This window comes from Pseudopipra pipra, chromosome 4 (genome assembly GCF_036250125.1).
Source record: "Pseudopipra pipra isolate bDixPip1 chromosome 4, bDixPip1.hap1, whole genome shotgun sequence".
Taxonomy (NCBI): domain Eukaryota; kingdom Metazoa; phylum Chordata; class Aves; order Passeriformes; family Pipridae; genus Pseudopipra; species Pseudopipra pipra.
In genome coordinates, this window is record NC_087552.1 from 59860479 (window position 1) to 59883959 (window position 23481).

The 23481-nt window shown below is 36.1% G+C and overlaps 2 protein-coding genes across 7 annotated transcripts in view; one reads left to right on the forward strand and one right to left on the reverse strand.

Moving 5' to 3' along the window:
• The window catches only part of LCORL (ligand dependent nuclear receptor corepressor like), an 83263-nt gene extending 80392 nt beyond the window's left edge, over nucleotides 1-2871 (forward strand). For 3 of the 5 annotated variants that reach the window (XM_064653133.1, XM_064653136.1, XM_064653138.1), the window contains exon 8: nucleotides 251-495. In XM_064653133.1, coding sequence (XP_064509203.1) covers nucleotides 251-300 — 50 coding nt within the window. In that variant the 3' untranslated portion in view covers nucleotides 301-495. Of the gene's footprint in view, nucleotides 1-250; nucleotides 496-1778 lie in introns of those variants that run through there. The other 2 variants (XM_064653135.1, XM_064653141.1) reach the window with 2 other exon arrangements.
• The window catches only part of NCAPG (non-SMC condensin I complex subunit G), a 32484-nt gene continuing 9186 nt past the window's right edge, over nucleotides 184-23481 (reverse strand). Inside the window, exons 7-22 of one of the 2 annotated variants that reach the window (XR_010430232.1) lie at nucleotides 22449-22598; nucleotides 20027-20167; nucleotides 18960-19083; nucleotides 17534-17623; nucleotides 17221-17400; nucleotides 16663-16773; nucleotides 14844-14963; nucleotides 13096-13332; nucleotides 12591-12772; nucleotides 10932-11106; nucleotides 10357-10518; nucleotides 9663-9834; nucleotides 8142-8228; nucleotides 7621-7699; nucleotides 6593-6847; nucleotides 184-6527 (exon numbers count right to left, since the gene is read on the reverse strand). Coding sequence is in view for 1 of the 2 variants with exons in the window: in XM_064653143.1 (XP_064509213.1) it covers nucleotides 6721-6847; nucleotides 7621-7699; nucleotides 8142-8228; nucleotides 9663-9834; nucleotides 10357-10518; nucleotides 10932-11106; nucleotides 12591-12772; nucleotides 13096-13332; nucleotides 14844-14963; nucleotides 16663-16773; nucleotides 17221-17400; nucleotides 17534-17623; nucleotides 18960-19083; nucleotides 20027-20167; nucleotides 22449-22598 (2137 nt within the window). In the remaining variant the exon portion in view is untranslated. Of the gene's footprint in view, nucleotides 6848-7620; nucleotides 7700-8141; nucleotides 8229-9662; nucleotides 9835-10356; nucleotides 10519-10931; nucleotides 11107-12590; nucleotides 12773-13095; nucleotides 13333-14843; nucleotides 14964-16662; nucleotides 16774-17220; nucleotides 17401-17533; nucleotides 17624-18959; nucleotides 19084-20026; nucleotides 20168-22448; nucleotides 22599-23481 lie in introns of both variants that reach the window. The other variant, XM_064653143.1, reaches the window with a different exon arrangement.

Below are 23481 nucleotides of genomic sequence, written 5' to 3' on the forward strand. Positions count from 1 at the left end.
GCTATTGATTAGTTGTTAGGAGTTTACGTTTTGCTGGAAAGTACAAAATCAGTAGGGATGAGCAAAGCTGCAAACTTGAGAAGTCAGCTTGAACACAATCTCACATATGCACTCAATCCCATGGTCTTAACAAAAAGCTTTGAGCTTCTAAGGGCAAATATTCAAGTCCGAAGAGGTTGTAAGTTCAAGAAAGCAACCTTGCTGGCTGAAGTCGTCTCCATCACTTACGCTTGCATTCCATTTCCTACAGGAAGGAAAAGATCAGAGCAACCAGAGGAAAAGAGTACAAGGCAAAAATGAGACAAAAGATAGAGGCTGAAGAACAACACAAGGAAATGCAGGGAATGGGAGCCATACACCAGTTACAGAGTGTTGGGAACTAGGGTTAGGAAATGAGAAATGCCTCTTCCACTGCCATGTCAGAAAGGCAAGGACACAAGCCTTCTGGAGAGCATACATCAAAATGTAAAAGAATTAAAACCATGTTTCAGATGATCTGTGAAAAATATCATTGAATTGTCACTTTAGCTGTTACATAAGCTGTCTTTCCCTCTTGCCAGGACAGAGGAAAAGATTTAATCAGTCAGTCCATGGTATTTAGCAATGCAAGCCAATATGTTTTAGGTTATAGCCCTATACTGACTGTCTGTCCTCAGCTACCCTGCACACTCATGTGAGCGCTACACTACAGCAGATTCAGTCCTTCAGAATTTGCACTCGAGTCCTGTTTCCTTAAATGCAGCAAGTAAAAGCCATTAAGAGATATTTTTTCTGTTTAAATATTCCTTTGATAGGAAACTGTGTTTGGACAGTTTTTAGCATGGTGCTTACCTCCTACCCCTAATTACAGTACTTAGGACATTATTTTTTAGTATCTCAGTAATTAGAAATATTTTCAATTTTGTATCATTCTTGAAATCTTTGAAAAGGATGGTGAAAAACGATGAATTGCACGCAGCAGGTAAATCACTGCAGGAGGTAGACAATTAAAAAAAATGTAGGGATGGAGGGGTTTGAAATTAGGATTGAAATTGTCTTCTGATTGTGCTTTATATGTGAAGAAAGACATTCTTTATGATGAAGATGGTGAAACACTGGAACAGGCTGCCCAGAAACATTCAAGGTCAGGCTGGACGGGGGTCTGAGCATCCTTATCTAGTTGAAGATGTCCCTGCTCATTGCAGGGGGAGGTTGCACTGGATGGCCTTTAAAGGTCCCTTTCAACCCAAACTATTCAATGATTTGATCCACATGTCTCTCCTAGTCTGTTTAGTGACCCCTACAAAGGGCGGCGTTTCTTTCCCTTCTTGTATTACTTATTTTCCTAAATTTGAAACAAAATACTGTCTATGTGTTAGACCTTTCATGGCTGTACCAAATGAACATTGTCAGCGAAAAAACAAGCCCCAAACTTTTGCCCAGGTCCTGCTCTATGCCTTTACAGTGCCAGCTGGAGATAATTTAAGCAACAAAACCCTGTTATTGCACTTCTGCAAAGGAACAGTGTGAGCAGAAGACTGACGTGGGAGGGGCTCTGAGATCCCAACACAAACAAGCCCAGTCTACTTTACAACACAGAGCACAGCACAGTCAGGTTCTAATCTCAGTGTTTCTGGAACATAGTGCAGTAAAACAACAAAAAAACCTCCACCAGAATGCACAATCTGCCACCACCTCATCTTGCCTCTTATCAGCTTGTTTGCAGGGGAAGAGGAAAGTGTACTAAACTTTTTGTCATTTTTTTCCCCCCTCTCCCACCCCCACTTCTTTTCTCACAGCACACTACAAGTGAAAGTCTCGGAGCCGCAGAATTCAATAGACATGAACACAGAAAATGAACATTTGAAGTCCATAAAGATGTGCCTTAATCAGCCCACTGAGTGGAATCTGAGTTTTTCAGCAGCATCTCTCGCCAGCTGTAAAGTTTTTAACCAAAATCTCAAAACTGATGAGAACAAATAGATTGCAGCTGTTCTTGCACTATTATTTTGTACATTGTTTCTGATTTTTTTTCTGCAAAATAATAAGCGTTTATTACATTGATCTTGAAATGATCTTGTGTGATTTGGCTTTATATACTACTAGCATTATTCAGTTTGATGTACTTTTTCTTTTTTTAAATACAAAGTTTCACATCTGACCATCATGAAATTCTTGCAGTACAAATTTATATCAGAATCGGATGTTCCCCTTTAATAGTATTGTGATTTTTCTATGTTCTTTAAAGTTAATTATTTCCCAATTTTATTTTTGTGCACGAAAGTTAATATATTATGTAATTTGTGGCATAGGTCACCATGTAAAGATTTATGGTATTAATTCAAACAAATCTGTAACAAGTGGAGACCGACTACCTCGAAGCAAAGCAGTACAAAGGTAAATTATCTGAGGAGATCTCCGTTACCAATGGATTGAAATGTCTGGAAGCACCAGTTTGTTTCTGCAGTAGGCTTTCATCTTCACTTCCCTTGAGAACTTCTGTGTGACAGTGTTTAATGACCGTGATGTCTAAAAGACCAAGCCTGGTGGAGAATCTCATGAGATTGTCATTCAACAAATCTGTATCTGCACTTTTTGAGGTTTCTGCTAAATGGTCTTTCTTTCCCATTCGTTTTTATGAATTCATGCCTGCCACCAATTAAAATGGATGTAAATGCTCTTCCTATTTCATTTTTTCTGTGTACTTTGGAAATGCAATGTAAAATCAAAGTTTTAAACTCTACTCAAAGAAGTAGTAAATGGTTGTAGCTGACTACATTGTAGACATTCCATGCTTAGATGATCTTTAGCAAGGTTCATGTACTTCATTCATCAAAACTTTATTATTAATAGAGCTATAACAAAAGTGTTAGAATAAAACCATATGATATATTTCTCTTTTCTGGAGTCATACATTCAATAGCTAGAGTAGAGGTTTCTTAATTCAACTTTGTAATAAGTTCTCTGTCCTTTGCTTGCCAAGAACAAATCTTCCAGAAGGAAATTTCCTTGGAAGACACTATATTTTATAAAACAAAGGTTTTAAGGATTCACCTGAAAGTGAAGATGCAGCTCCTCTTTACAGAGGTTTCTTGGTTTGCAGTACAATCCAGTAACTGAAATAAAAAGATTGTTACGAATTCTGGTAAGTCTCCCAAAGATCCTAACAGGATATTGAGGCACTGAAGTATCACACAGTGCAGAACATGATTAAAAGAATAAACATTCATCATCACACTGCACCGTCTAGCGGGTCTTTATGTATCTCAGCTATTTAATGTGTGTGGATTCTATGTGGCAAGAAAGCCAAAAGGGGAATTAAACTTCCCAGGGGAGAGGCACTGACTCAGTGCAGCCCCACCAAAGCACAAGGAACAGTAAGGAGTGAGGAGGGACATCAGAGCCAATGCAGCCGGTATCTTATTCATGTACCCACAGGAGGAGATGCCATGTGGATTTTCTCATTTCAAAGACCCAGTAAATACCAGAACTTTTCTGTTTTGGACATGTCTCCCTCAGCTCCAAGCAGCAGCCCGGTTTTGTTAACTATCAGCAATTATTATTATTTGAATCACATTGACTTTTAATTGGCTGATGACACAAAAGTGGTCAGAGGGGAGTTGGTTCAGGCACAACCCAAGCTCCCCAGGTGCTGCTGGAAGTCAGACAAAAAACAACACCACTACAAAAACAAACGTTCTCAGTGCAGCCCTTACCCTTCAGCTTGGGAGAGTGACCAGCCAAAGGCCTGTTCTCAAGAGAAAGTGTTTTAGGGTGTAGTCTGAAGAGACAATCACAAAACTGGTTTTAAGAAACAGAAACCAGTGTGGGAATAAACAGGATCGCTTTAAGTTTGACAAGTGACCACTACCATTTTATCATTAATAGGGAATCAAGTCTAGGTCTAGTGTGGCCATGTTTCACACCCTGTTGTGTTTAGCCAGCAAAAAGAGAGAAGTCACACTGTAATTGGTCCAGAGCAACAAAGAGGCTGTTTTTAAACCAATTAGAATATTTTAGGGATTAAAATTTTACTCTTTAATTAAGCAGCCAGGAAGTTAGGTACTCAACCCATAGAATTAAAGTAAATAACATTATTTTAGTAAAAGGAGTAATGCATATGAAGTCAAGATTTTTTTCAATGCAAGTAGTAAGATACTTCCAGACTTGGGTCCTTGTCACCTTTGGATGTACTTTTGCTACCATGTGACTTTCTCCGAAAGTCAGCTGCATGCATTTAAACTGTGATTATCAGTTATCGTGAGCTTTGAAGAAGACAGCAAACATCTGATCATCCCATCCTGCAATTATGCAGCTACCCTCTCCTCAGTAAGTGAAGTAATTTTGCAAGAGCACACCACATTTTCCATCGCAGAGAAATCCCTTCCCTTTACAGGGAGCTGGGCGGGTGAATCACCCAGAGAGGCTGGAAATTCAGTGCCAGTTGCTGGTCAGGTTTCCAACCTGAAAGGATCACAGGGTAATTCAGGCATAAAAGGACATCACAAAGATCCTGCTAAAAAGGCAGACAGTTGTGATGACTTCATTCAGTCATGTCTTAAACTAGGACAGAGCCTACATGGCCTTTCCAGGCAACCTGTTCCAGCAGTTCTCAACCTGTTTCACTGCCTTTTTCACCTTATATTCTGGTCAGAGTTTCAGTCTACACCCACTGTTTTTTATCCTCCCACCATATGCAACAACGAGCCCAATTCCATCTCTTCATCAGACTCCTTGCCAAGTAACTGAGGTTCCTCCCAGAGTGAACAAACCCAGCTCCCTCAGCCTCTCCCCATAGGGCAGGCACTACAGCCCCACACCAGCCCAGGTGTTTGCTGTTTGCCAAAGGCAAACTCTGTTTCCTATTAACACACACCAGTGAAGCCACATCCACAGCACCTATGGATAATGCAGGCACCAGATGTTGAAAGTGTATTAGTGGCTGAAGAGCAAACCACTCAAGAGAATGAGGATGAGAGAGAACTTGTAACTGAAAAAAAAAACAAACCAAACAAAAACCCCAAAACAAGCAACCAAAAAACCAACCAACAACACTTGAAAGCCCCAGGGAAGCTCTGATTGACAATCAACTGAGAAAAACTGAACTATATACTTTGCCCATTTGAATTATGTTCAGGCAGCATTCAAGGGGGGAGAGAGCATCTCTGATCTCAAGTGCCTGCATGTACACAAACACCCTACAACACAATTTGGGGATTTGAAAAGAATTATCAAAAGAGGGAGTTCAGGGCCTCAAAATTCTGTTTAAAATTACAAATATAAATAATTTATCACAGTTACAGAAGCTTCTGAATAGCAAATGTCAGCAGAAAAGCATGTTGTGGCATTTTGCAGGTTGACAAGTTTCCAACAAAATCTGCAAAGGAAGAAAAGCAACACAATCCTGTTTGTTTCCTATAAGCAAGCTTGGAAATAACATAATAGTTTGGGCATTACACTTTGGGAATGCTACTCTTCACTTGTGTTCCTAAGTAATTTTTGAGAATCACCAAAGATCTTTTATAGTATATTTACCTATTTCAAATGCAAGTTCCACAGAAAGCTGCATTTGGCATCAGTAGTTGAGATGCACCTGTCAAGCAATCAACATTAAGATTTCTCCCACTGCCTCTGAAATTATCCGTAATGGAACACAGACAGACATGACCAACCAAGTGTTTCCATCTCCAGAGTGAATCTGCTCAGCCACCAGCGACTACTACGTGCAGTGTAATCTTCTGTTGTCCTGTAAAACTCACGACCATTCCTAGATATGTCATTAGAAAAAGCTTTTGAACTGCAAAGCTACAAAGAACCCATAATTGGATGCTACTTTAAAAAGACAGAACATGGACCTTAAGAGTATTTCATTTTTTACACCTCTCTGTACTTAACTATTCCTTTCCTTACTGGATCTTATTTTGTACAACAAATGTTTTTATGCTTTTCTAAAAGTACATCACTGATTTTATATAACAAGGTGAAGATCAGTAGGAGACTTCCAGAGTTCAGTTTATAAAATCAGTTACTCAGTTTTACCACTTTCACATTTTTCAATAAAGTGGACACATATCTGCAGGAAGCAGAATTCACAACTAAGATCAACTCTATCTTACATTAACATGAACAGTAAATATGTGCATCTGCTGACCAGGTTTTATTGTTATAAAACCTTATAAAAATTAAGAAAGTGGGTGCCACAAAGGTATGTACATTCAAAATTGCTGCCATCACAAGCAACCACTACAGGTCAAACCCTCTGCTAATGTTAAACACCAAAACAGCTTTAACTATTGAGTAACTATTGAGTACTTAGCACCAACAGCAATTTTATCTGCAGATAAGAAGCAGCATTCTCTTTAAAGTAAAAGAAAAAAACCTCCAAGTTTTGTTCAGGTAATACTTTATTATGTTTTTAATACATGAATGAGGGACTTATTGGGAAAATAATAAAAAAAAAATAAAAAGCATTGTTTAAAAAAAACTAATCTAGAAATCTAAAGGGACTTCATATTGGGAAAATAATAAAAAGCATTGTTTAAAAAAAACTAATCTAGAAATCTAGAGGGACTTCATATTGGGAAAATAATAAAAAGCATTGCTTAAAAAAAACTAATCTAGAAATCTAGAATTATCAAAGGAGTTAAATATGACTAACAAGAAAAAAAAAAAAAAATCTCATTTTTCAAGTCTGATGTTAACTACCAGCATTGGCAAAGGGCACTTTCTTTCCTTTTGTCTTCAATTCTCCACTTCCTCATTCAAAAGTCTTGAAAGATTCATTCTGGTTTTTTCAAGTGCCAATGTTTTTGCTCGTCTTGGAGGCCTTGAACTTGACACTGGGACCGATTCTGGAACTTCATCACAACTGAAATGCAGAATATTTAAAAGTAAGGCCAAAAAGACTAACCAAACTCAAGAGTTTTTATATTAACAAACTTGAAACATGGTCTTAAAGAACAAAAAAACTTCTTACCAATTTTAAACTTTTTATTTTTTGAAAAGAATATATTGTTTTCCAAGTGATATAGCAGTTGCAAAATAAGCATAACTCCCAAAAATTAGGTGAAATCAAAATAAATACACCAAATAGGCAAAAGGGAGTGGACTGACCCTAGTGACCCTGAAGTCCATAGATTACTTGCTTGAGAAAGAGTGAGCACAGCTAAAAATTACAAAGATAATGCTGTTTTAATTCTCATAACCTATGAGATCACACAAGAAGAAATCCATTGTCTATATTCACTTCTCAGAAGTTTATCAACACATGTGGGGAAAAAAGCAACAAAACTGTGGAGAGGGAAAAAGAAATAAAATTTACTCCTCCACAGAACATATTAAAAAAGCAGAAAAAGTGACTGGAAGAAGAGCAATAATGTAAACCAAAAATCTAACGTCAGCTAGAATATATGTTGACCTTACACCCCAAAGGTATGCTACAGAAAGGCTACAGGCTCTTTGACAAAACCTGCCACTGTTTCAAAAGTACTAGTTCAAAGAAATTTTTTTTCTAAAATATTTATCTGTGTTTTAGGAACAGAGGATATCAAAGGTAAAAGTCTGGGAAAGAAAAGCATTTGAATTAAATTTCCTTGCTGGAAGGAACATCATGGTGTTGATGGTGAAGAGTCAAGGACCTACCTTTCAGCACCACGTTTTACACTTGTGCCAGCTTTTCTTCTGCTCACAGACCTCCCTTCTGCTGCTGCTTTGCGCTGTCCTAAGTATAAGCAAAAGTCTCTTTTCATATCATGATACCATTTGTTTTCTTAAGCTAGTTTTGTATCTTTCTTCAGTGTTTGATATTGCATTGCAACACAGAAATATGCAGTCAGCACAGACAGAATGTGATTACAACACAAAAGCAACAATAAAAACCCCACAATTTACCACTTCTCACAGAAACAACTGTTTGTTACTGTCAATGGCTGTGACCAGGTTCTCTGGAAATCCTGTAGTCAGTCTTTCCTTCTTTTTTTTTTAAATCTGTGTTACTGGGAGAGGCTGACAGCAGAAAAATTTCCACAGAACAGACTACTTTAATCTTTTAACAAATAAAACTGTAAAAACTACAACGGAGTATGAATGGCTTTTATATCAATACATTCATAAAAAGCATGAAATTTTTTTATTAAAAGCAACTAATATTGTTGCCCATGTACCTTTGCCAGTTTTGTTCCTTGTGGATTTTAATTTTGCCGTTTCTTTAACTTCATTAACTGGAGTATGAAGAGCATCTGTGTTATTTTCTGTTAAAGAGAATAGCACAAACAGAAGTCATAGAAGTTAATTATCTTAAGTACTAATATTTTAAATTTTGGCGTTATATAAAAAAGCCACACAATCTAACCCCACTTTATCTTTAAACCAGAAACTACATATTAAGGCATGCACTCCCACTTTTCTGGGAGAAGAGGCCAACCCCCACCTTGCCTTTCAGGGAGCTGTAGAGAGCAATAAGGTCCCCCCTGAGCCTCCTCCAGGCTGAACAACCCCAGCTCCCTCAGCCACTCCTCATAGGACTTATGTTCCAGACTCTTTGAAAATTTGAAATCTCGCAGATTTGAAGCGGTAAATGCTGCTTAGTTTTTAATGATCCCAAATGTATTGAGGGAGGGAGTGGGAGAAGGAAAGGGAACAATGCTTTTCTCCTAGAGTCTGCTTTTAAAAAGTGCTCAAAAATTCTTTTGCATAACAATTTCACACCAAAAAGGATTATCAGATGTTAGCCAAAAACATTGCAACCATTTGCTCAAAGCATACTTCCAACTTCCCATCCAAGAAGTATTTGAAGACATAAACATAGAAGATAAAAGAAATTAAACTATTTGGCACTTCTGGAAAAAAAACAGTTAAAGCCTTTAAATAACCTGCTAAAAATATAAATAATTAAAAGAATGTAAAAGAGTACATGATCTACTTCAAACAACTGCCTGTCAATACTTTTGCTTTGCTTCTGGCAAGCAAACTTAGTAAGTTTCATCCAACTGCTTTTCTGCTGAATAAAATATTCTCCTTTGTGAGCCCCCAGCACACCGTACACTGCTGAGGCACGTGCAGCTGTGCACACTCTGCTAGAAGGGCAGAGTCTCCCAGCTACTTCCACTTCAAACTCTTAAATAGCAATAGAAGGAAATGTGGCTCCCACAGATGAGTTGGCAACAAGGACAGACTGGAGTGAACACTGAAGGTATCAGCTCTATCCTGCTGTAACACAGCCTGCAAGAACCACGGGCATGATTCTTATACTCCAAAGTATAAGAACCCCACCCAGCACTTCTTTCTTCCTCCAAGTTAGCAACTCTTGTTCTAAAGATGAGTTAGTCAGCATCAGTATTTCGCAGGCACAGGAGTGTGTCAGACATTTAAAACAAACCAAAACATCTTAATACTGTTTTTGGTAAAAAGAAAGAGCTGCAGGGCAGAGCTTAGGATGCAGAATACAGCACTATTCATACCAGAGTAATATGACAGAATTTGGTCAAAAAGCACTACAAAATGTAAAATATTTCAGTACAAATATTTTAAACTGCCTGCATATTTATTACTACATGTTACCTTTTCCTGTTTTTTTCCAAAAAGTAGATTAATTTAATAAAGGAAAACTAAAACTCATTTTCGTAACATCCAAACAATTCACTGAACTGTACACCTGCTACTGTACTACATGTCTTCCGAATTACCTTCTTCATTGTGAACACTGTTTTCAGGCAGTGGGATGTCAGTGTCCTGTGTCCTTCCAGAGAGACCTGTTTCCTCGGTTTGTCTAGAGTGGTTTTTGCCCACATTAGGATCCTTGGTCAAGTTCATCTTGATCTTCTCAATAGTTTTTTGACACAGTTTATCTTCCACTTTCTGGAGAAAAAACATTTAATGTTAAATGCTACTTAATTTTACAACTATTTATTTTATCCATTAAATTTACCTACTAACAGGATTATTTAAATTTACTGCACAAAGGATACAATGTGTGACATGAAAATGATCAGTCAAGCTGAAAGTAGAAACTTTCTCCATCAACATCAGGCACTGAAATCCCACATTTTTAAATTTTTAATAATTTTTTAAAGGAAACCTGAAAAACATTAAAGCAACTGGACCTGAAGTGTAGCTACCTCTGGATGATATACCCATAGTGGATTTGGCATTCTTTTCAACATTTCTATATACCATGGTGTTCATCTGTCATACTCCCAAATGTTAATTTTTTTCCATATTAATAAAAGCACCGAAGTAAAAATTCTTGTAATCAATCCCTTCCCACTTCATCTTAAATCAAACACCCTTTTCATGTTGGCTAATGATCATTTGTAAGTGTATCAGAATATTAGATTGCTAATGAATAAAAAGGTAAGAACCACGTTATTTATGTACTACCTCTAGAATCTCATTGAGCAACACCAGAAGATTCTCTGTGGAAGAATTACTGAGTTCTAGTGAACTTAAAGCTTTTGCATAAATACGGACATCTGGTGCAGTTGGGTCTGTCAGGATTTCATTGCAAATCTTCATGGCTAAACTATCATGCACTGTTAACTCCTGTAAAGGAAAGAAATTAGATATCAGACATTTTGTTGGGAACTATTTACAAGAGACAGCAGTGAGAACATTCCAATTTAAGCCGTTAATTGTCTTATTTTACAGAGTAAACATCTTCCTAAAATGCAGTATTTTTAGTATGTACACCAAATGATTTTTATAAATACTTTTCCCAGTATAGACAATTAGCCATGGTGCAAGGTCCTAGTAGCATTTTTTAATTGTAAGAGGGAGGGTAGACTGGGGGGGAAGGAAGTGGGAGGGAAAGTGTCAAGCTATAAGATTTCATTACCTCATTTAATCCAACTGCTGGGAGTCTCAGAGGCCCAGACAGGTAGCAGTAAGCAAGAGGGAGGGGCAGTTCTTAATCTCTAGACACAAATACTATTTTCCTACAGTTTAACACACTGTACCTGGTAGTCCTGAGACTTTTTAGACTGAAGTTTCAGTCCACTTGGTCTTGTCAGGTCCACTAACAGCTCAGAAACATTAGTGATATCTACTTCAGACAAAGGTGACGTTGCAGGAGCATTTAACAGTGTTTGCAGAGTTGGAAGATAAGCTTCTTCAAAGCATTCTTGGTTAGACCTGTTTCAGTGGTGTCAAATATTAGTAGCATAACAAGACAAAACTGTTTTCTCTTCCAGGATGAAAGTTCTCCGACCCATTGCAAAACATCAGTCAAAGCAAAGTGGGAGCAGCCAACCTTAGTAGCAACAGCCAGCAAGATCAAGATATCAAAACTTGCTTCACAGAACTGATTAAAGTTTTAGCACATGGTATTTCAAGCAAGTTTTAAGTAACACTTCCTGCCTCTGAAGAGTTTGAACATTCAAACTTACTACTGAAAACCTAACTGATATGTCTGATATATACAGACATATTTGCTCTTAAGGACAAGAGAATACATTTACATAAATACATTTCTCTCAGGTTTTTTTTTGATTAATCTTGTCTTCTGCTCATTCCTCCTTCCCGCTAGCCTTTTTCTTTGTGGGTACTTTTCATTGTGTAAGAAAGCAAGGAAGCCTGGCAAAAAAAATATGCAGTGGCTAACAAGATTTTTGGAAGAAATACTCATGCTTTTTTCTCAGAAGAGTTCATCATTCCTGCTAAGCAAGCCTAAAAAAACCATGCTGCACTCGGTTCTGCAGCAAGTTGTCTGAAAGTGTAGTTCCACAACATTTTTCAAAACAATTTGAAAGACAAGGTGTTGCAAAGTACAGGGTACTAACTGAAGTGAAGCCTTTGCTGTTTCTGATATTTATTAACTTTTGCATCTCCAACAACTCCCGTTTGAACTACACCCCTTAATGTAGCAATGTACTGGCCACAAAAATTTAATTCAATTTGGCTGGAAAAATAGATGAGGTAACATATAATAGAAGTAAATTAAATATTAACCATAAAAACAACCAGATAAATACTCAGTTCGTTCTAACTCGCTCAAACCACTGCCAGCAAATGTTAAACAATTTAACAAAATTTAACAAAAAGTTAAACAACTTTTTCATTCAGCAGGTGAAAGGAGATGAGAGTTGCTCCTTTGTCCACTACCAAAATAAACAGGAGATTTTCAATCTGCTGTGAATTTAAATTGGAGTATTCTTTGGTTCAAAAACAAAACAAAAACAAACCCCAAGCCACAGCCCACCAACCTGCTTCTTTGATATCTGCTGGGCACTGATTATTTTCTTTTGAAGCATTCCTGCTAGCTACTTTTTAGTGACACTTCAAAGCCTACCTGTAGTGCTCAACAGCATAAATAAGTAAAGCACATCTTTTTAAATTAATATTTTATTCAGTATCTTGGAGAATAGTTTCAATTATAGGCTTAGGAAAGAAAAAAAAAAGTGGAAGGCCACAGGGGTAAAAGGGAAATAATGGAAAGGCGTCAGAATAGTCACAGGTTGAGATTATGTACTTTCAAAAGCAATAGGCATAGGAGGCTGAATTAAACCTTTAGGTCTAACTTGCATTTCTGCAATTTCTACTTGTGCAAGACCAAAAAAGGTTCCTAAAGCTGCTAGATAGATATATATTGTCACATAACAAATTACAAAGACCATTACCTGTTTGCATATGCAAATAAAGGGAAGAACACTCCTAGACAGTGTCGAAGCCGAGTATCCTCTTCAGTCACGGGGTTGTACCACAACAAAACAAGGCGAGAAAGGAGCTTGGCACTGATCAGCCTCCCAGAGAACATCAGTTTGGCAATGCCTTCTGCAGCTTCTGTCCTAAGCTCTGAAAACTGAAGGAAGAACTCATCACAAACACAACGCACCAACCACAGCCTTTTGCACTAATACTTGAGTAATAGTCTACACCCTATCTTGCCAATCAATTCTCTACATTCATATATTTGCACGTGCACAGAATTCAAAGCCAGCTCAAGAGTATCGTTAGTCTGTATCAGTGAAAAACTTGCAGTCATTTTCTAGGACTATTTTAACATAAGACTATTGATTTCAGTTACATATCACGTAGTAGTCACATACAACCTAATGGGATGGTAAGCCATCTGCAATAATAATTTTAAAACAAAACTAAGGCATATTTTATAGTATTCCTTACCTCACTGTCTAAGAAACCAGAAAGTAGCTTCAGAAGGCTGTGAACTGTGGCAGCGTCTTCTTCATCCTCTATTGTTTTGCTTTCATCCTCACCATTTTCAGTTCTAATGTGTGCACTTTCACTTTGAGAGTCATTGTCTCTTCTGCTTTTAAAAGGCTCAATTCCAAACAGCATTAGTTGATCAAAGATTGCCTTTAAAGCACTGAGCTTTATCTTCATATTATCTATTTGTAAAACCTAGATTTAATACGGAAAATACATCATCTTCCAGTAGATCACCAATGTTAAAATTCAGCATAAGATTTTTTGCTCTAAGACAACTATTAATTTGGGAAACTTTCTATTGTACTTGAGACAACTTTCAGATTTTAGGAAGATGTGATACAATTTTAAACCTGGATTTATAATACAGTCTGGGAAATAGTTTATCAAGGTATCTATGCAATTTGCATTACATAAAATCAACTGAAGTTCACTCACAGAGGAAGCATGCATGTGTGAGATGTAATTTTATTGTTCAACTCGTAAAGAGACACTGGACAAACAAAGTCTGTTTGCCTGTAGTAGTTCCAGAGTGTTAGGCACTACAGAAACACAGCTTAAAAAAAGTACAGCTTAATTAAAATCAACAGTATTTAAAAAGACAGCAGGAAGCAAGATAACAAAGTCAAAGTTGCATAGGTTACTGCATGTATTAGAGTTCAAATTAGCATTCAAGTAAAACCATACATCATGGGTGGGTTAACCTAGAGATTCTAGATCTGTTTAGCCCCACACCCTGCTTCTGATAGCAGCCTACAGAAAGATTGTGGGGGTTAGCACCTATAGAAATAAGTACTCAAGTCTAAAATCTAAGTTACTAAAACAACTGTAATCTTCCCTAAACAAACTTGTTTTCTAATGAGACATACTCAAAGGCAAATTAAAAACAATAATATATGCTAACTTTTTAGTAACCCAAAGTTCTCCTACTATGGTGCCTGACAGCTCTACCATCTTGTCTGAGCCCAGCATCTCAGCTCAGCCTCTGCTGACATTTCTCAAGTGCCTACATGAACACACCTTTAATAAAGCACAATGGCCACCTACACGACTCTCAAAGCCAGGGTCAAAAAAGTTAACAGGTGTGATCTTTGATACAATTAGCTCATCACGAGAACATGTACCACAAGGGTGGGAGATGCGGGTGTTATGGCATCCAACATGTTCTATATCCATAGATGTTTGGCCATGCTACTGTTTCTTGGCTTTAATGTTGCTTTATCCTCTACTTAACAACTCTTTCTTAATCCATTAAAAAAAAATAGTAATTCAGAAATTATATCAGACACCCAAGATCACAGGTAAGTGTGTAACAGAAATATGAAAACAATCACAGTCCCATTTTTACTTTGGTTTCCCAAGGAAGGCTTAAAGGATACTATACCTTCTCTTTTCTATACCAGATAACAAATACATGACTGATTATAACCAGATTTGGAAAAGAAAGTGAGACCTTTCAGATAAGGAATTCCTAGAAACTTTCAAGACAACAGATGACCTTACAAAGGAAAGGCATGCTACTACCAAGATAAAATATAAGCTTGAATATTATTAGACATCAGAAAAACCTAAATGAAACCACACTCTCCAGAAAATCAGGAACCACTGGTTCTCAAAGACCATTACTACATATAATAGCTTGTTATGGATACAAGACTAGTTTTATTTACTAAGTTACAAAGACCATTTCCGATCAGACATTTTACCTGTAACAGCAGTGGAAGATGGTTTTGGGCAAATTCTTTGTTCTGAAGGGTACAGCAACCCAAACACAGAACTGCCATATTTCTCACAGCTGGATGAACATTAGTTACGCCAGGAAGTATCTGGAAAGAAAAATATTACACTTTATGGTTGAAATATATCAATTGAAAATAAAAAACTGACTACTAAAGTGTGTTTACCCTGAAAATAAAAATAATTTAGTTTGATACAGGTTTGGAAAGTGGCAACTACCAAATACTCTGTTTATCTAAACAGAAGCAGATTGGGTATGCTGTTCGAAATCAGCAATAAAATAACGGCAAAAGTCACATGAGTGTTTTCCTTTGTGGGTGTTCTTAATAAATATTTGTTTTCAAACAAAATGGAGTTGATCACTCTGAGATAAAAAGACAACACACAACAACAACAAACCTACATATTTCTTTATAAAAGACATTAGCATTCTTGCAGAGAAACCATACCCAAGTTACCAAATACAGATGCCACTTCGATGTACTTGGAATAGCTTTGAGAAGACAATTGTAAAACTCTACACAATAAAAAAGCCTGACTAGATTCAGTGGGAACACCACATTGGCATCTTTTTATATTTTTGCATTTAGTAAAACACAAATAAGTATCCCAAATCACTTAATACATGACAATCCAGCAGGAAAATCAATACAAAAGCATGATCTTGGACAAAGAAAAGTGGAATAAACAACAAATGTGAAAATTAAAGAAAGATCAAGTTAAAAAAAAAAAAAGGTTTCTGGGATGCACAACATTAATTAGGACTTCTAAGAATACTTCTATACATCTGCAACAAATCAGGTGTGGTCGCACTACATTTCAGCAAGTTTCATTGCAGGCTGAATTCTAAGAATTCCCATTCTGAGGTTGTCCAGTCCATTTTCTCCTTATCAAAAGACCAAGTTCAAATTCCTATGAAGTATTACATAAACAGACTAAATAGATATGTCCTAAGAATTCTTGTCAAGGTCCCAAGAATTTGCAGCTGAGATAGGAATAACCAAATCATTCCGTAATATTTATTTTTCTTGAACTGGCTCAGTCTTCCTTGAAATTTGTACAAGTGTTCACCATCCCACGACAAGGAATTCCACAGATCACACTTAGGTGACGAAGCAACACATTAGTTTTTCAAACTATGAGTGTCTTCAAAATGGAAACTAGGAAGTATACCTTGTAGACTACAAGAGGCCAATAATGCCACTGCTTTATTTTTCAACAAAAATATTTTGCTCTTCAAAGGTGCTAAGAAAACAGAGTGGGGAATCTTTTCTTGTACATGGAAGGAAAGAAAGAAAGGTCTACATGAGTTCCAGTCTTTCCGAGATAAAAAGCTTTTGACTAGAAACAAACTAAAAGCCAAAACAACATCAACAAAAAAAGCCCCAAAACATTAAAAGTTCTCTATTAGAGCTCTCATAACTTTGGCTGATAGAAAATCCAAGTAATTAGAGGCAGTAAGTAGACATCTAAGCACTCCACTTGGCACAGTACACCTCAGCCCTGTCCAGCATTGTCATACACAGTAGTCAAATATTTATTATATTCTTATTGTATTTTAGTATCTCTCTGCCATAACCAGTTCTGGCATAGGAGCTCAGAACAGCATTATCTGCACTCACCTCCAAGACACTGGATTCTCAAAAGGCTTAAAAGCACCAAGCACAGCACTACAGATACAGCAAAGTGATTGTGAAATAATCACAAACCACCCTGCCAGCATCCAAGGGCCAGCTACAATGTATCCATTTTCATTATAATGTAAACAGTATTTTTATTCCTACATACCAGAGATTGAATGATTTCAGTTATGGTTGGACTGAGTCCTTTAGAAAGGGACATGACCTTCAGAAGCTCATAACACATCATCAGACACTTCAATAGTGTTTCAGGATCACTCTGCAAGTGGGTCAGGGAAAAGAGAAACATTATCAATACAAATGGTGGGTGTAATAAGAAGAATGCGGCCATTAATCATAGTTTGTCCCTACCCAAATAAACATGTCCACTACACATTTGTTGTGCAAGAATATTAATCATCATCTGATGATGAAAATAGATCCCTTTTCATGTTTTCACCTAGTCAAGAGTAAAAGCAGTAAGAACATGACCCTTTTAGAATTCTTTAGTTATTTAAGGACAAAAGAACAGTTTAACTGCAATTAATTTTTTTGCTAGGGTATACCATCAGCTTCTATACTTGCAGAAAGAAAATACTAATACCATAAATGTTTGTTTTCAATATTAAAAATGTAGATGAGACAAGGCCAAGCTACACTTTCATTTAAAACTAAGAATAAATGTTAAAACATAACCAGCACTTAGGAATACAGGAAGGGAAGAGACCTTCTCCACATGCATTTCTTGAATTTCACATTGCTCTCCTGCTTTTATCAGATCATTTTTTGTGTGTTCCAACTCAGTTATTTGCTCTTTTAATACTGATGCTCTATTAAAATCCTGCAGAGTAATGCATTCTTCCAAAGCTTGCTTTGCTTCAAAAAGCTTCACTTTTATTTCAGCCAACTGAAATACAAAGTAAAAAGAAAATTAATATAATAACCTTTGTGGTATTAGCCAACAACACTCTATTGACACTACTATATAAAACTCTAGATGCATAAGCTTAAAATAATATTTTTTTTATTAACTAGCTTACCTTAAGCTCCCTCCTTCTTATTTCATCAGCACTAACAGGCTGCTCAACTGCAACCATTGGCTCACGAACTTCTGATATAATTTCTGCAATCTGTTGGTACAAACAGTGTATTAGTGCCACTAATTTCAGCTCAGCTGTCATATACTAAGCATTTAACTTTTCCAAATTTAAAACACTATCCTTCTGAAAAAGTATTGCACATCTGTGCAGCTTCTCTTAACAGCTCATATTCCCTGCAAATAAACCCTCAATTTGACAATACATAGTGTGACCATAAGTCTGGTGTTTTCTTCCAGTCAGCTGGGAAAGCAAAGAATGAGAAGACCACATTATCCATGAAGTCCAGCTGTTTCTACACCAACAGTTCTCTGGCACTATCTTTCTCCTCTAGATATGAACACAAGCTTTAAAAAGAATTGCTGGTAACAAGAGTAAGGCTTTTCATCAGCCAAAATAGAACACCATCATTTAAAGGTCTATAAACCACCATTTGAAGTAGAAGAAGGAACATTAGCTATTTAATTTCAAGCCAAATATGCACACAGAAGTAGAAGCAGAACTAGGCTGAGAGTTTTTCAGTGGGTTAGGGGCTTCCTTCAAAGTCAGTCCCATTATGTAAATACAAAATGAGATGAAACATGATGAAAACTAAAGACTGAATGAGACAGGATAGTCTTAATTTGATTTATCTTGTATCGGATCACCTAAGTTTAACCTTCTCTCAAGCTGTACTAAATCAATGGAATGTATCAAATCAGTTTATTTCACAAGGATATCAGAAATGCACACATTTACCATTACAATTGTATCATAATGCTACAATTACCATAGTTCTTCCATCGTAACCATGGAACAGACCTGTATCCAGATTTACCCACTGGGCTGAGGTTTTTCCAGAAATTATCTCTGTCCTCAAGTCCCAAGTTCATTTAAAATATTTGAGTAAAATCAAGGGTCCACTTTTCCAGTGTCAAGTTTAAATAATTGCACTACATTTAAAGAGACTACTATATAAAATACTTTTGTTATATGGGTTTTTAGTACCTATCTAAACTACCAGGAGGGAAGAGAAATACAAAACCGGAAAATCTACATTATCCTCACTTTGAACGTTTTAGTCAAAACCCTTTGGATCTAAATACAATAAGGTATTATGGAACAGGCTGTTGAAGTGTAACACTTTTCTAGTTAGAGCATTACATTTACAACAACAGTCAAATTTCCAAAGATAAAGATCTCGAGACAACCACAAAATGCAGGTATGCTAAAAAAAAGAAAAAAAAAAGACAAGGGGGAGGGAGACATAAATGCTTTTCCAAGCCAAAATATTTGAGCTCCCAATATTTCTGTTACAATGCTTCATAAAAGCTGTTTGATATATGGGAAGACAGAGCCTAGAACAGTATAAGCTTTTAGAATTACTTACTATTTGAATCCTTTTGTCATCATCCTTAATGATACTGAGCAATCTTTCAACAAGCAGAGGTATAAGTGCTGCTGAAGTTGCAGGTAGAATGAGAATCTTTTGTAAAATAACTAACAGATGCTTTCTGCATTAGAGAAAAAAAAGCACAAACAATGTTTGCTTATTCAAGAAAATGGAAGACATGAGTTAATATTACCAACTTCAAGCTAGTGTGATGAAAACTTTATAATACATTATGAAACTTCTCCATAGCTATATCAGCTGCTAAATATATTTTTTTGCTTAGCAATGTTTGTCTTTTCCTGATTTTACCTAATTTTTCTTGATTAGAAAATGTTGGATTTTTTAATCAGGTGTCACTACTGTTCAAAAAAACAGCAGAAAACAGTCAGAATCAATACTGTAGAATGCTTTCATAGAAATTTTCTGTCTGAAAACTCAAAAAAAATTACAAGTTAAACTATCCTGCCAGTCTGGCACACATATATGCATTCCACTGAGAGCTTGGAATTATTGCTGTGTTTATACTATCACAACTGCAATTTTTCACAAAATGCCTGTGATGGTATGAATTTCCAAACTTATTCACTCTTCTTACCTCACAGCAAAAGGCTGTTCAATTATAGAAATGACTCAGTTAACAGTCCAATTTAGCCTGGCATCTAAGACCCTTTAGGCCTTAGCAGAATAAAGCTTAAAAACATGAAACAAACAGGCTACTTGCTACAAGTCATCTGTTGCAAAGTAATCCATTTTTATCCTTTATTTTTTTATACACTATGCTCCAAATAAACAGTCTTGTAACTTCATAATCTCAAGAACACTTTATGAAAACAACTGAATTTGTTCTCCACAAACAATGTCGAATCTGCATTAAAACTTACTTTTCCATAAAAGTAAGCAGATACCTTTTGACCAATTCCATTAGAGAGACTGTGCTTTTTTTCCAGCTAGCATTAGGACTGTATTTTGTCTGACTGATCATGTTCATTTCCCAGAGGTTCTATGCTTGTACACAGGCATGAGTGTCATAAGCTTAATAACACAGATTCAATATTTAAGTTTACCTTCCTCCCTCTTCCATGGTATCCATGCAGCCAATGATAAGAATCAGTTGCTGGCCTATAAATTCTTTTGTCATCAGGTTTTCAAAACAATTAAAGTCTTCTTTTTGTTCTTCAGTAAGAACTGGCATAGTTTCAAGATAACTGAATCCAAACAGAATAGATATACTTACGTTCAGAATCACTGTTGGACAGTAAAAAATTTAAAAAAAAAAAACCACCCCAAACAAATCAAAACCAAATACCCAAAACCACTCCTCTCCCTCCCAAAAAAGTCCCACCACTTTCTTGTCCTGTATGAACAAGTGGTTACATTAGTTACAAACCTTAAAACTTAATGTTTGTGTTCTTCTCCTCGATTACTATTTTCAGAAAGCTATTTATACCAAATAATTTACAGTTTAAAAATAAAGCACTTCATTAAAAAAAAATCCCATTTGTCAATGTTAAACAGTAAAAAACATAAAATGACAAGTTATGCTTCTATGTGTGATTTCAGTTCTGTACTAAAGCATAAAGCCAGCATCTTGGGAATAAATGTACAGATGTAGCATTTTTCTTATTATTTTTCTGCATATTTAGATACTATGTATTTTTTTGCAAGTTCAGAAGTGTTATATTGCCTGCAAGACCAAATACAAGAAAATCATGAAAGCATACATGATCAAATATGTCATCCCAGAAGAACAATCTGTTATCATATACACTCAGCCTTATAGCATGGAAGTGTAACCAGTTTGTTCCATTTCTTTATTTTTCTAGAATCATTGTTCTCTTATCAAAATTCTATCTGAGTTATTCAAACCACCACAGTTATGCACGTTCAGAAAATCAGGAGTGAAACATATAATGTAGAAAATCCAGTAACGAATAGAACGTAATAAAATGAAATTTAAATATTGATATGAGCTGAGGAAAAGATGCTTTTTTCTACCCCAGCTTTACAGATACTTTTCAGCAGCAGCTCATTATTTTTAGCAAATTGTAAAAATTTCTTCAAAGTTAGGACATCTGAAATGAAAGTAAGTGTTTCTGATCACTTAACAGTAATGTCACCTGCACCAGATCACACTCAAATACCTAAGGCAACTTGCAATCCTGCATTTTTTCCTAAGTACCAGTGACTTGCATTTTCTTGCTCCTTCTGATACTCACAGTGCACTGCACAACTGGACACCAGAGGACTGCAGAATTGCAAATCTTACCTGAAACAACTAGTAGCAAAGCTCAACAATGAACAGTTTTTCAGTTGATACCACAAACAAGTTCTAGCAAACCTAATTAATCTTACTCAGCCTCACCCTGAAGAGGAAGGTAACTGAAGGCATTTTAAGTAAGATCAGATGGAAAGAGAACAAATGTTCTCTCTTGAAGAACAAATTTTTTGGAGAACAAATATTTTACGGACTGTTAAATTAATTATGAATGAATTTACACCCACCAGACTGGATACACATTTCAAAATGAAGCAAGCACAGATGCTTCATTTATCAAATATTTATGAAACATGTTAACACATTCCCCATTGAAAAGTAGCAATGATTTCTGTAAGTACCAGTAGTATATACTACATCCAGTGAAGTGAGAAAAGAATATGCACATTTTTAACTGCAAACATCTATCAATACAATGCATTTTTCAGCAGATACGATTTTTAATCATTTCAGGAAGCTTCACTCAACGTTTCACAAGTACAATACCTCAGTTAAGATTTCTCAGCATTCTCCATGCTCACAAATGTGAAGTCTGTTCAAAATTTATGTTAATACCATCCTTCACTTTGGGGAAAAGACTGACTTCACAAAACATTCATTTCCCCACACACACCCCCCTCAATGAAATAAATGTTCTGTAACTGGTTCATTTAGCAGCTCTGCCACTGCCTTCAAACATAAGTTTTTGGGAAGCATTCCTGCCTGAGCAGGCAAAAAAGAAGGGAGGTTTCAATTACAAAACTACTTCTCCTGGAGAGAGCAGACAAATTTTACTTTATTTTCACAAATTACAACGAAAAAAGTATCAGTTTCTGCAGCCTCTAAAAATCTTTCTGCAAACACAGTGACCTTGATAATAACACGTACACAAAGGATAGCTGCATATTTCAGAACAATGATTTTATTATCTTAAATAACACAGAATTATGTGCTATTGATCTAACAGTCCCATCTTGCTGATAATTCAGGAGAAAGGGCATTCCAAACATTGTTTTTAGGCTACAAATTTGCTGTTTACAGGTTTTGTTTAAAAGAAGTAAATCCTCTCAAAAGTCTTTTTTAAAAAGGGAAGAAAAATTAAAATCATTGTTCAAGCATGAATTTGGGTTTGGAGGACACCTGAACACTTTGAATAAAAGAAATATTCTTTGCTTAAAAAAAAAAATAAATCAATTTTAGCAGCAAACAATTTATTTTTAAATGCAACATACCTTAATAAATAATCTGCATATACAGCTGGTTCTGGCAACATCTCCTCTAGTAAATCTTCACCTTCTTCACCTTTTGATTTTAGATTTTCACAAAGACATCTCCAATGTAACACATTCTCAGCTGTTAAGTCTTCCAGTGGAATCAGTTTTCTAAACAAAAATCAACAAACAAATACAAAGAGATAAATAAAATAGGGTCAAGGACAACAAATGCCCAGAAATATTAGAAAACTAGAAATAAAGATTACTTCCTAAGATGAAAATAAAACCCTGTCAAAGGTATTTCCCACAGAATTACTTATAGATTGACAAAAAACTTCCTCTCTTAAGTGAGGACACAGAGCTCCCCAAACCTCTTAGTACATTGCCCTTCTCAGTATTTTAACTCAAGACTATTCACATCAGTTTGCATAAACATTCTGCTCAACCCTTCAGACCTCCTAGAGCAACTACCCAGTACTTTAACTCTAGGAAACATTTTTATCACTGTACAAGTCTGGAAAACTGAACACCATTTATCTGCAGAAATGCAAGGACTGCATTAAAATATTTTTCAGCTTCTGTTTATGAATTGCTTCTTCCATTCTTAATACAAGACCTTCACTCAATATTTGAGTAGCAAACATAGTATATCAAACACAAAAAGTAATACAAGTGCTTCTCAGCATATCTCTAAGCTCATCCTCCATTTACTAGTCACAGGACCCCCACTGCTCTTTAGGTTCAAGTCTTTTCCATGCCAAACATGGCAATTAGTCTTCATTTTCCAAAGCAGAGCATTAAGTTGTGCACTAATTCTATCTCAAAATGGAAAGGACAGTATCACTGCAGTGGTACTTTTCACTCTCTTGAATCCCATTTTACTGGCAAACTATGAACAAAAATTTTGGTTTTGTTTTAGGTCCCTCACATACAAAACAAACAAACCCGTGCAACATGTAGATGAAAACTGATCATTTGATGGCTTCTCATTAATCTGAGAGGTCTTTATTTAACATACAGAAATCACAGAACTTCAAAAATCTAACCATTT